Source organism: Neomonachus schauinslandi, chromosome 10, assembly GCF_002201575.2.
Source record: "Neomonachus schauinslandi chromosome 10, ASM220157v2, whole genome shotgun sequence".
NCBI lineage: Eukaryota > Metazoa > Chordata > Mammalia > Carnivora > Phocidae > Neomonachus > Neomonachus schauinslandi.
In genome coordinates this window covers 39,255,879-39,268,471 of record NC_058412.1, presented here as the reverse complement: position 1 = coordinate 39,268,471, position 12,593 = coordinate 39,255,879, and the positions used below count along the sequence as shown (strand labels likewise).

At 43.3% G+C, this 12,593-nt stretch overlaps 1 protein-coding gene across 1 annotated transcript in view; it reads left to right on the top strand.

The window, feature by feature from the left end:
* USP39 (ubiquitin specific peptidase 39) overlaps nucleotides 1-12,593 on the top strand; it is a 28,631-nt gene that overhangs the window by 7,823 nt on the left and 8,215 nt on the right. The window contains exons 6-10 of the mRNA XM_021697747.1: nucleotides 3,543-3,768; nucleotides 5,047-5,124; nucleotides 6,352-6,419; nucleotides 6,943-7,131; nucleotides 12,435-12,577. Of these exons, the coding sequence (XP_021553422.1) occupies nucleotides 3,543-3,768; nucleotides 5,047-5,124; nucleotides 6,352-6,419; nucleotides 6,943-7,131; nucleotides 12,435-12,577 (704 nt within the window). The remainder of the gene's footprint in view (nucleotides 1-3,542; nucleotides 3,769-5,046; nucleotides 5,125-6,351; nucleotides 6,420-6,942; nucleotides 7,132-12,434; nucleotides 12,578-12,593) is intronic.

Sequence of the window (12,593 nt, the reverse complement as noted above, 5' to 3'; positions counted from 1 at the left end):
TATTATTATATTTGAATTGCTGCAGTCGTATAAAATGTTAGTGAATGAGGAGTTGCTTCTTATGGATGAGCCAAGAAAGTGGTTTCTTGATGGAATCTACTGGTGAAGATGCTGTGAGGATCCAGGACGCCTGGGTGGCTCAGTCGGTTAAGCGTCTGCCTTCAGCTCAGGTCATGATCCCAGGGTCCTGGGATCGAGTGCCGCATCGGGCTCCTTGTTCAGCGGGGAGCCTGCTTCTCCCTCTGCCTGCCGCTCCCCTGGCTTGTGCACTCTCTCTCTTTAAATAAAATCTTAAAAAAAAAAAAGATGCTGTGAGGATTGTAGAAGTGACAACAAAGGATTTGGTATATTACATAAACTTAGTTGATAAAGCAGTAGCAAGGTTGTAGAGGATTGACTCCAGTTTTGAAAGTTGTGCTGTGGGTAAAATGCTGTCAAACAGCATCACGTGCTGCAGAGAAATTGTTCATGAAAGGAAGAGTCAATTGAGAAGGCAAACTTCATTGTTGTCTTTGAAAAAGCTGCCACAGTCATCGCAGCCTTCAGCAACCTGATCAGTCAGTAGCCATCAGCGTGGAGGCAAGACCCTCCACCAGTAAAAAGAGAGTGACTCATTGAAAGCTCAGATGATGGTTAGCTTTTTTTTTTTTTATTAGAGAGAAGGAGAGAGAGCGCTTACCCCACTGAGCCATCCAGGTGGCCGGATGGTTAGCATTTTTTAGCAATAAAGTATTTTTAAATTAAGGTACGTACATTGTTGTTTTAGATATAAGCTATTGCATACTTAATAAATTATGGTATAGTGTAAATATAAACTTTATGATGCATTGGGAAACCCAAAAAATTCATTTGACTCTTTTTATTGCAGTATTAGCTTTATTGTGGTGGTTTGAAACCAAACCTGTAATACCTCTGAAATAGGCTGGTACCTCTGCTTTTGCAGCATCTTTAATGATTACATGTTAGTCCATTTCGTGGATGAATTATAGCTTAATCATCACCTCTTGTATTAATGTATCTAGGGCCTAGATTCTAGGCTGTAGGGTGTTTATAGCAACTCACAAACCCATCAACAACACAAGAGAGGGTTCTTCATTTTGCATTGTCACTGTTACACTGTTATTTTTTCCCCCATTTTGATACGTATAACATACCTTTTATTAATTTCTAAAGTTGATTAGATTTTTTCATGCAATGTTGGGCCATACGTGCTCATTTTTCTATTGGTGGTTTATTTCACTGGGCTCTAAGAGATATATATTAGCCTTTTTCTGTTGTATGTGTTGCAAATATTTCCTTCTAGTTAGTTCCTATAGGAAGTTTTTATTTATAAAATAAGTAGATGAACAAACCCTCTGTGATATTATTGCCACTAGAATGGGATTGAATGGATGAAGTTACTCCCTCTGGAGGCTGATTAATTTCTCCCTGATACTTTTTTTTTTTTTTTTAAGATTTTATTTCTTTATTTGAGAGAGAGACACTTCGAGAGAGGGAACACAAGCAAGGGGAGTGGGAGAGGGAGAAGCAGACTCCCCACTGAGCAGGGAGCCTGATGTGGGGCTCGATCCCAGGACCCTGGGATCATGACCTGAGCCGAAGGCAGATGCTTAACAACTGAGCCACCCAGGCGCCCCTCTCCCTGATACTTTTTGTAATGGTTGCTGAAGCCGGAGAGCAACCTCCCTCCACAGCTTGGATGACTGAGAACTAGGAAGAACTTTATCCGTACTCCTTTCCTTTAGAGAGTAACTAGTTTTTTTAAATAATTATTCTCTATGCATGAAGTCCTTGTTTATCTGAGCTAAATTTGTAGGGGCTTTCCTAATCACATCTGTTGTTATGGTGCTCCCGTGTCCTGAGTTGTCTTCCTCGAAGATGCCTGGGTTTATTGTGTTTAGTAGAAATCTTGGTCCTCCTTTCTAAATGGAATACCTCGCCACAGAAGGTTGTGCTCATAGTAAGCATTGTTGGTAAGGATTCACAAACCCATCAGGAGGGGCCTGCGGGCAGACTATTTATTTTGGGTCTGTTCTGTGGTCTTCCTCCCAGTTTTGTAGCTCACACTAATGAGCATGTATTTCTTCCTGAACCAACATGGCTAGTCTTTATCTTTTTGCTTAATGAGCTAAAATGTATTTTTGTTTTCCTAAACCTTTTGACCATTTCAATTCTAACAGATTTTTTTTTCTAAGATTTATTTATTTGAGAGAGAGAGCGCGAGATAGAGCAAGCACTGAGCAGGGGGGGGAGGAGCAGAGGGAGAAGTAGAAGCGGCCTCCCCGCTGAGCACGGAGCCCCATGTGGGGCTCGATCCCAGGACCCTGGCATCATGACCTGAGCTGAAGGCAGACCCTTTTTTTTTTTTTTAAAGATTTTATTTATTTATTTGAGAGAGAGAATGAGAGAGAGAGAGCATGAGAGGGAGGAGGGTCAGAGGGAGAAGCAGACCCCCCGCTGAGCAGGGATGAAGGCAGACCCTTAACTGACTGAGCCACCCAGGCGCCCCTTGATCCTAACAGAATTAATCATTTTTACATATATGTTCATTTTGTGTCATTTTTATGTATAATTCATTTTTCTTTCATTTTATTTTATATTACCGTTCTCTTAGTAAATACCACTTTGGGAAAAACACCAAATTTTAAGATGATTTCAAACATAGTCACAGGCCTGATTAGAGTAAATAAAGGAAATTATTTAAAAAAAAAAGTTGTTTAGGGGCCCCTGGGTGGCTCAGTTGTTAAGCATCTGCCTTCAGCTCAGGTCATGATCCCTGGGTCCTGGGATTGAGTACGATGTCAGGCTCCCTGCTCAGCGGGGAGCCTGCTTCTCCCTCTCCCACTCTCCCTGCTTGTATTCCCTCTCTTGCTGTCTCTCTCTGTCAAATAAATAAATAAAACCTTAAAAAAAAAAAAAAGTTGTTCAGTGGTAAATAAAATCTAAAAAAAAGTTGGTCAGTGGCTTGGGACTTGAATACTTTTTTTTAAAACTTCCGTGGGGTGCCTGGCTGGCTTAGTTGGTGGAGCATGTGATCCTGATCTTGGGATTGTGAGTTCAAGCCCCATGTTGGGGGTAGAGATTGCTTAAAAAAAAAAAGTAAAATCATTAGATGTCTGGGTGACTCAGTCGGTTGAGTGTCTGCCTTCGGCCCAGGGCATGATCTCAGGGTCCTGGGATCGAGTCCTGTATCGGGCTCCTTGCTCAGTGGTGGGCCTGCTTCTCCCTAGGCCTGCCACTCACCCTGCTTGTGTGCTCCCCCTCACTTCTGACAAATAAATAATAAAATCTTAAAAAAAAAAGTGAGATTTAAAAAAAAAAGTAAAGTCTTAACAAAACTTCATCATGTCTACGTCAGTAAAGCGTTTGCAGAACTGGACTTTATGTGACTTAGTACAGAGGATGTTTCTATAACATGAACTTTAAACCTGAGCATTTCCTTCTGACTCTTGAAGGCCATCACAGGCCCAGTTCTAGTAGAAGAGCTTGTCCCCAGGGCTGTGCACAGGGGCCCTGGATTAATTGGAGTGTTCAACTTCCAGGCTTTGTCTAATGTTCCTCCTCTCCGGAACTACTTCTTGGAAGAAGACAATTATAAGAACATCAAGCGTCCTCCAGGGGATATCATGTTCTTGTTGGTCCAGCGTTTTGGAGAGCTGATGAGAAAGCTCTGGAACCCTCGAAATTTCAAGGCACATGTCTCTCCCCATGAGATGCTTCAGGCTGTTGTCCTTTGCAGCAAGAAGACCTTTCAGATCACCAAGCAAGGTTAAGGAACGAGTCTTTCATCTTTTCTGATGGTGGGGCAACAAAACTAGTTTGATGAGCAGATTTACTTGTGCTTGCAGTGAACTTTGTAGTAACTGGGTGTCTAGTTGATAGCGTGATTGGGTTCCTCACTCCTCTTTCATCAGCCTGCCCTGCTCAGAGTCCTGAGACTTGAGCTGGATAGAAAGTTGGTCTTATTTGGTAAACTAAACTGTATGGCTCAGCGGAAAGCTAGGAGGCTGGGAAAGGCACCAAGCTTGAAGCACTTGCCACCTTTGCTTCTCATTTTGTCATGTTGCAGACTAGATATTCCGATGACCTATTTTGACTCTTTTCATCCCTCCAAGTCCAGCTAATTATTGCCGTGTGAGTAAAGTGGACATTCTGGAGCTCTTAGCGCCTGGATCTCATACAGCGTCCTCTTGCCTCCTGTCCGTTTATTCACCACCTCTCCTGCTGCTGTCATAGGTTTTAGAGCTACGGGGATAAGCAGCACAGTGTTTTTCTTCCAGGAGCTCCCATTCTGGTGGGGAAGATAGTTGTGTAAAAAGGTGACTCCCGGGTGTAAGTGCTGTGCCAGAGGAAGTGAAGTGTGCTCTTGGAGGGGGCGTGGAGCAAGGAGCCCCAGCTGAGCACATGGGCGGCCGGCTGGGTTGGAGCGGAGGAGGGACTAGCTGAGTTCCAGGCACAGCGGAGCTAGGTCGGGGCTGGGCACTCCAGGTAGAGGGGATGCTGCCAGCAGTGTGGATGTGCCCGGAACAGATGGAAGGCTGCCAGTAGCTGGGCGTTTGGAGTCCAGCGGACAGCGTGAGAGCCGAGGTGGGAGGGAGGGACTGGATCATCTTGTTCAGGTGCCACTGGAAGGAGCTTGGGTTATATCCTGACACCAGTGGGGAGTGAGTGAAGGCTTTTAAGCCAAGATGTGACATCAAACTTAGTTTTAAAAACATGATTCTGGCTGAGGAGTGATTTAGAGGAGAAATTCAATACTGGCTTTTGGTGGGTGGTGAGAGACAGGTTTGAAGTAGAGATGATAATTGAAGGTCCTGGTTGGGTCAGAGAGCCCAGAGAGAGAGTAGAGGTCAGAAGACTAAGAGCTTGACCTTGAGGAGTGTCAGCATTTAATGGCCAAATAGAGGAGGATGCCCACGGGATGGGATGGTGTGGCCTGAAGGGAAGGAGGAAAACCAGGAATGTGGCATCCTGCCAACCAGGGCATGGTTTGGGTTGTACTAATTTCCACCTTCGACATGCCCCCCCCCCCTCCTTCTTTTCCAGGGGATGGAGTTGACTTTCTGTCCTGGTTTCTGAATGCTCTACACTCAGCGCTGGGGGGCACAAAGAAGAAAAAGAAGAGTAAGTCATGTTCTTTTGTAAAAGAGAGCTCTTTTTTGTTTGCTTCCTTTTAGGGGCACTTTGCAACTTCCCATCCTTTTCTTAACTGTTGATTTTTGGTGTCTCAGGATAGTGTTTATGTACACGTGAGCTGAATTTTATTCCTGAATAGGCTCCTCTCCATTTAAAAAGATTAGGATATGGTTAATCCAATGGCATGCATAATACATGGAAATGGATATAATTATACTCTAGAAACCCTGACCCAGTTCCACACTGAGGGGCTGGGCAGCATGTTGTCAGCTGCTAGTCTGGTAGTGCAAGAGTTGATGTGAGGAGGGCTCACTGAGTGTTTGCCTGGCTTCTAAGTTGACTGGTAAAGCAGAGTGAAAGCTGATTCCTCCTTCTGGGCCTATACTTGGAGAAATGAGGCTGGCCTCCATACAGATTCTCAGACTTCAAGTCCTGTGTCCCTTAACATCCATGGTGGCATATCAGTAGTTAGTTTCCATGAATGCCAGAAATAACTCTCAGCTTAGAGACTGCCAAGCTAGATTTATAATTTTGGAGACTGAATGCAGTTTTTTATCTTGTCCTTTTCCTCAGTTCTGCTGGTGTTGATGTTTATTTTTATTTTTTATTTTTTTTTGGTGTTGATGTTTATTGATGTGGAATTGTGGGCTGGTGCTCTTTCTACGAGGTGGCCCTGCCTCTTCCACCAGATGCCTTCAACCTGTGCCTCTGAGTTCTGTTACTCGTGTCCTGTCCGGATTCTAGAACCCTGTTGTGCTTTCCCTCTTTGCTTTCGGTCTCTTCTGCTCCGTCCCTTAGTCTGGATTTTCTTTTATGTCTAGCACAAGGTGGACTCTTCCTTGGCACACAGCATATGGTTATGGGAAATTCTTTGGTCGTGTCTTGGTTTGCTTGTGAATTCTTTGTGATTCGTAAGTCCCTAGGTTTTATAAATCATTCATTCGTTTCAGACACACTTAATTTTTCTCTTATGGGCCAGGCCCTGTGCTGGAGGATCAAAGGGCATCTTGTGGAGAAGACAGCCATAAAATAATTATTTACACAAATAATGATGAAGGTGGTGGTATGTGTTATACAGGTACTTCTGTGTTTAGTGAGAGCTTTGGGTCTTATGCTGGAAGATGCTGGTTTATTTCAGAAATTTAGAAGTTAGGACTATATTTGGAAACGCTGTCCAACCTGACAGAATTTGCATTTTGATTTCTATTTGTACAGCTATTGTGACTGATGTTTTCCAGGGGTCCATGAGGATCTTCACTAAAAAGCTTCCTCATCCTGATCTGGTGAGTGGGTTGAACCTGACTCTTGGCCTGATTTCTCTTGTCTGAGGGGATTTAGGTTGACAAAGAGAGGCTTAGAGATCTGTCACGTCCTCTTGCCCCAGGATGAGGTTCTGTAAAACACTGGCCAAGGGACAGTTCCTCAGGTTCCTGTCATGCCAGTGTGCCAAAGTGTGGGAGTTATGGGAGGGTATAGTCCGCTGGTTAAGTGGCCCGGCCACTGGGTGGTGCTGGCGTGATTTTTCAGAAAGCTCAGGTGAGCTTTCTAGATCATCTGAAAGCGTTTTAAATATTCTGGTATTTAAATAAAATCTCTTTGAAGATGGAAGCCCATCAGTTTTTACATTACCCTAACGAGGTAGGTGATGCTGCTGCCCATGAAATGCCCAGTCTCTTGGGCACCCTCTTCATTCACTTCAAAACAAAATGAAGTAAATGTAACAAAAACATTGTTTCTTTCCATGTGTGTGGTGGTCTCTATACTGCTCACACTCCTTCCCTCCTTTCTCTTCTCCCTTGTCTCTAGCCAGCAGAAGAAAAAGAACAGCTGCTGCATAATGACGAGTACCAGGAGACAATGGTGGAGTCCACCTTCATGTACCTGACTCTGGATCTCCCTACTGCTCCCCTCTACAAGGACGAGAAAGAGCAGCTCATTATCCCTCAGGTGCCGCTCTTCAATATCCTGGCCAAGTTCAACGGCATTACAGAGAAGGTATCCCATTTGCACAGCTGCCCTGCTGATGCTTCTTTCTCTCTTGACTTTTTCAGTTTCTTTTTATATGTCGAAGTCGCCACATAGGTGGAATGCATTTACCATAAAGCATATTATCTGTATTGAGCCTCCCAGACTCCATTGCTGTTTCTAGCTGGTCACCCCAGCTCTTAACTTGATTTGCTGTGCCCTCTCTTCTACTTTTCATATGTTCTTTTAACCCTAACCATCTGCCTCTGGGTAGGTTGGAGAAAGGAGGGGGTATTTAGGACAGTAGAAACTCAGAAAAGTAGGAAAAACTCCCATCTTTTAAAAAATGTAGTGTTGGGGCGCCTGGGTGGCTCAGTCGTTAAGCATCTGCCTTCGGCTCAGGTCATGATCCCAGGATCCTGGGATGGAGCCCCGCGTCGGGCTCCCTGTTCGGCAGGAAGCCTGCTTCTCCCTCTCCCACTCCCCCTGCTTGTGTTCCCTCTCTCGCTGTGTCTCTCTCTGTCAAATAAATACATAAAATCTTTAAAAAATAAAAAATGTAGTGTCAGCATTAAAGTGGAAAAAAACAGAGCTAAGATATAAATAAATAAATGGAAAGAAATCATTTGTTCTCATTGTCACATTACTTTTCTTTTTTAAGATTGATTGATTGATTTGAGAGAGAGACCATGTATATGCAGGCCTGCAAGCTGGGTGGGGGGAGGAGCAGAGGGAGCAGTGATTCTTAGAGACCCCAAGTCCTGCTGAGAACTGTACTTGACTCTTTTTTTTTTTTTAAGTTTTATTTATTAGAGAGAGCACGAGCTGGGCGGGGGGCAGAGGGAGAGGGAAAAGCAGACTACCTCCTGAGCACAGAGCCCGATGTAGGGCTCAATCCTAGGACCCTGAGATCATGACCTGAGCCGAAATCAAAAGCTGGCCACTTAACCGACGGACTACCCAGGTGCCCCTGTAATATTACTTCTTATGAAGTTAAAAGTATCTTTTTATCTACTGAATTAAAGTTTCTTGGTTTAATTCTCTTCTTCATGCTAGACAAATTTAATCCTTTTGGTTCTGGGAGAATTTACTAGGAGAATTGTTTTTAACTTAATGTTTCATTCCAAATCCTTTCTGCCCGTTCTCTTCATTAGTTAAGATTCTTTTGTTTTCAGATATTAAATACCAACAAAAAGTTCACTAAAAGAGGAATTTTATTGGAAGGCATCTCCTTAGGATCTTAGGGAGACTTGAACTGAGCAGGACTTGGGAAGGACAGAACGAGAGTGAGGGGGCTGTCAGAAGTGGCGGTCTGTTGATTGTCCCTTGTACAGGCTGCTATTACCTTATCGCCAAGGCCCAGCCTCTGCCATGCTGCTCTGGGTTCCTCAGGGGGAGTTGAAAGACCTGCTTGAATCAGGTGTCCTTTCTGTTCAAAAACCCCGTGACTAGGGGCCTTTCCTTGAAAAGGCTGAGTTGTGAGGTAGGCAGCCATCCCAGCACACGCCTCCCCTGACCTCCATCACTATTTCCGTCCAGTGCCCAAGTCCGTTGACTGTTAGCACGCTTAGGAAGCACAACAAGCCCTGGGTATCCATGGACATTGGCAGCTGCCTCTCTCTCTCTCTCTCTCTCTCTCTCTCTCTCTCTCTCTCTCTCTCACACACACACACACACACACGCACAGAGATTGGTAACAGTGATAACCTAAGATGTCTAATCTGCTGTTTGGACTCATTTCATTTTAGGGAGGTGAAAGAGAGACCTTAGGGTTTGTGTAGCTCAGTTTCTTTATTTTATGGTTTTAAGTGACAGAGCTGGGAATTTAAACTCCGATTTTTCATCTGGCATTTTCAGCCATGCCACTCTTGGTCCCTATTATCACTGTTCAAACTTAAGTAATATTGAGATTCTCTTGAGCCCTCGGTATTGATTTACATTTATTTTTACTATAATAATACTTAAGTTAGTATAAATGTAAACTTTGGTATAAGCTCATTATACTTACAGCTTTTAAGCAAGTATGAAATTATAACACATTTATAAGTTATGCAGACAAAATTTTGAAACCAATAAAAGTGATTAACAGTGCTATTACAATGTGATACATAGTTACAGCCAAATTATTCCTTGCTGTATGAATGTGGTACTGCTGTCCATGGTGAAATTCTTCCTCCACGTTTTCTGGAACTCCTGAGGAAACTTTTATGTTAGGCTGTGATATCATTTATGTGTTAAATCCTTCCCTAGTCTGAGATAATTAAAATGAATGCTTCTTGTGACCACTAGTTCATAGATTCAGATGTGGACAGTGAACTCTCTTAGCATTTACCTGATTAAAAAATTTTTTTGTGGCGGAGGGGGAGGGTGCCTGGCTGGCTCAGGGAAGCGTGCAACTCTTGATCTTGGCTTTGTGAGTGCGAGCCCCATGGTGGGTGTAGAGCTTACTTAAAAATAAAAACCGTTAGGAGCGTCTGCCTTTTGCTCAGATCGTGATTTCAGGGTCCTGGGATAGAGCCCCACAGCCCTGAATCGGGCTCCCTGCTCAGTGGGGAGTCTGCTTCTCCCTACTGACTACCCTCCCCTCCCCCCCGCTCATGCTCTCGCTCACTCTCTCAAATGAATAAATTTAAAAAAATTAATAAAAAAAATTAAAACCTTAAAATTTTTTTTTTGAGGGGCGCCTGGGTGGCTGAGTTGGTTAAGCAACTGCCTTCGGCTCAGGTCATGATCCCGGAGTCCCGGGATCGAGTCCCACATCAGGCTCCCTGCTCAGCAGGGAGTCTGCTTCTCCCTCTGACCCTCCTCCCTCTCATGCTCTCTGTCTCTCATTCTCTCTCTCGCAAATAAATAAAATCTAAAAAAAAAAAAAAAAAAATTTTTTTTTTTTTGCTTTTAACACAGTATGTTATTTCAACCACACAGAAGTTACTTGATACCAACAAAAAGAGATTTTTTCCAGTAGTGCTTATACCTGTAGATGATCAAATATTTACCAGAAAGGTGTGCCTATGCTCTGTGTAGTAGAGATGGAAAGCTTATTTCTCCAGTGCTCTCAGGTTACTCATCATGTGACAGGGCAATTTGATTTAAAAAAAACATAACAGGGGACGCCTGGGTGGCTCAGTCAGGCACCTGCCTTCGGCTCAGGTCACAATCCCGGAGTCCTGGGATTGAGTCCCGCGTCGGGCTCCTTGCTCAGCAGGAGTCTGCTTCTCCCTCTGCCTACCACTCCCCCTGCTTGTGCGCTCTCTCTCTCTCACTAAATTAAAAAAAAAAATAACAGCTTTATTGAGTATAATTCATACACCATACAGTGAACCCATTTAAAGTTTATAATTGAATGGTTTTTACTATATTCACAGATACGTGCTACCACCAGTTAGTTTTAGAACATTTTCATCATTCATGTTTTTATCACCCTTTTGTTACCTCTCAACCTTCTCATCTCCCTTAGCCATAACTTCTAATCTACTTTCTGTCTCTCTGGATTTGCTATTCTGGACATTTCATATAAGTGGAATTCTGTAATATGTGGTCTTCTGTGATTTGCTTCTTTCACTTAGTGTAATGTTTTCAAGGTTCGTCCATGTTGTAGCATGTGTCACTACTTCATTTCCTTTTTGTGGCCAGATAACACCCCGTTGTGTGAATACACCATATTTTATTTATCTGGCCATCAGTTGATGGACATCTGGGATTGTTTCTACCTTTTGGCTACTGTGAGTAATGCTGCCATAAATATTAGTCTACAAGTTGTTCCGTGAACAGTTTTCATTTCTCTTGGGTGGTAATTAAGAAGCAGAATTGCTGGGCTGTATGGTAACTCTTCTGTTCAGCCATTTGAGGAGCTGCCAGGCTGTTTTCCGAGGTGGCTGCAACGTGTTGCATCCCCATCAGCAGTGAATGCGTGTTCCAGTTTGTTTGCATCTTCACCAACACTCGTTACTGTTCGTCTTCTGGGTGAGAGGCATCCTAATAGGTGTGACGTGGTAGCTCATTACGGTTTTGAGTTGTATTTCCCTGAAGACTAATGCTGTTAAGTATCTTTTCATGTGCTCATTGGACCTTTGTGTATCATCTTTGGGGAACTGTCTATTCAGATCTTTTGTATATATTTTAACTGGGTTATCTTTTTATTATTGAGTTGTAGGAATGCTTTATATAATCTAGATTCCAGTCCTTTATCAGCTGTCTGAATTTGCAAACATTTTCTCCTCTTTGTAGATTGCATCTTCTCCCTCTTGATAGTATCGTTTGAAGCACATAAGTTTTAAGTTTTGATGAAATGCTGTCTTTGATGAAATGCTGTCTAGGTGTTCTTGTGAAGTGTGTGCTTTTGTTTTCATATGTAAGAATCTGCTGTCAAATCCCAGGTCGTGAAAATTTACCCTTATGTGTTCTTCTAAGACTTTTGTAGTTTTAGCTCTTACATCTGCTGGAATACCGTCAATAATGAAGGGTCCCTCACTGCTTCAGAAGTACTTGTTCTGTGCATATCTGCCTCTCATGGTCAGGAGGTCAGGATGTTCTTCCTTATTTTGAATTCAGTGAGACTTTCTTGGTTTTATATTTTATTTTTTAATTTTATTTTTTAAAAATATTTTATTTATGTATTAGAGAGAGAGTGAGAGAGAGCATGAGTCAGGGAGAGGGGCATAGGGGGAGGGAGAAGCAGACTCCCGCCGAGCAGGGAGCCCGACGTGGGACTCTGTCCCAGGACCCTGGGATCATGACCTGAGCTGAAGGCAGATGCTGAACCGACTAAGCCACCCAAGCACCCCAAGACTTTCATGGTTTTAATTCTGCAGTTTTTAACAAACTTCTTTTTCATCGGACATTTTTGTTTTCCTTGTAGAAACAGATCCCACATTGCTGTGGGTGGAGTTCAGCAGTATGCTCATGTGCTGGTGTAAACATGGCCCGTAGCTGTATTTTAGGCAGCCATAGCCATGTTGCTGTCCCTAAGCCTTTATGTGGCTTCTGGGATCAGGTGTCTTCTGAATCTTTTTTTTTTTAAGATTTATTTATTTATTTATTTGAGACACAGAGAGAGAGAGAGAGCAGGAGCAGGGTTGAGTGGCAGAGGCAGAGGGAGAATCAGACTCCCTGCTGAGCAGGGAGCCCGATGCAGGGCTTGGTCCCAGGACCCCGGGATCATGACCTGAGCTGAAGGCAGACACTTAACCAACTGAGCCACCCAGGCACCCCTGTCTTCTGAATTTTTAAGCGCAAGGCAGAATTATATTTAAAAATCTAAACCAAAACAAAACTCACTCCCCTGCCCCAATACTCCAGCACTAATTTGTTAATTTCCTTCTCACTCTGTCTAGGAATATAAGACCTACAAGGAGAACTTTCTAAAACGCTTCCAGCTCACCAAGCTCCCTCCATATCTCATCTTTTGTATTAAGAGATTCACTAAAAACAATTTCTTTGTGGAGAAGAATCCAACTATTGTCAACTTCCCTATTACGTGAGTATTACACTGC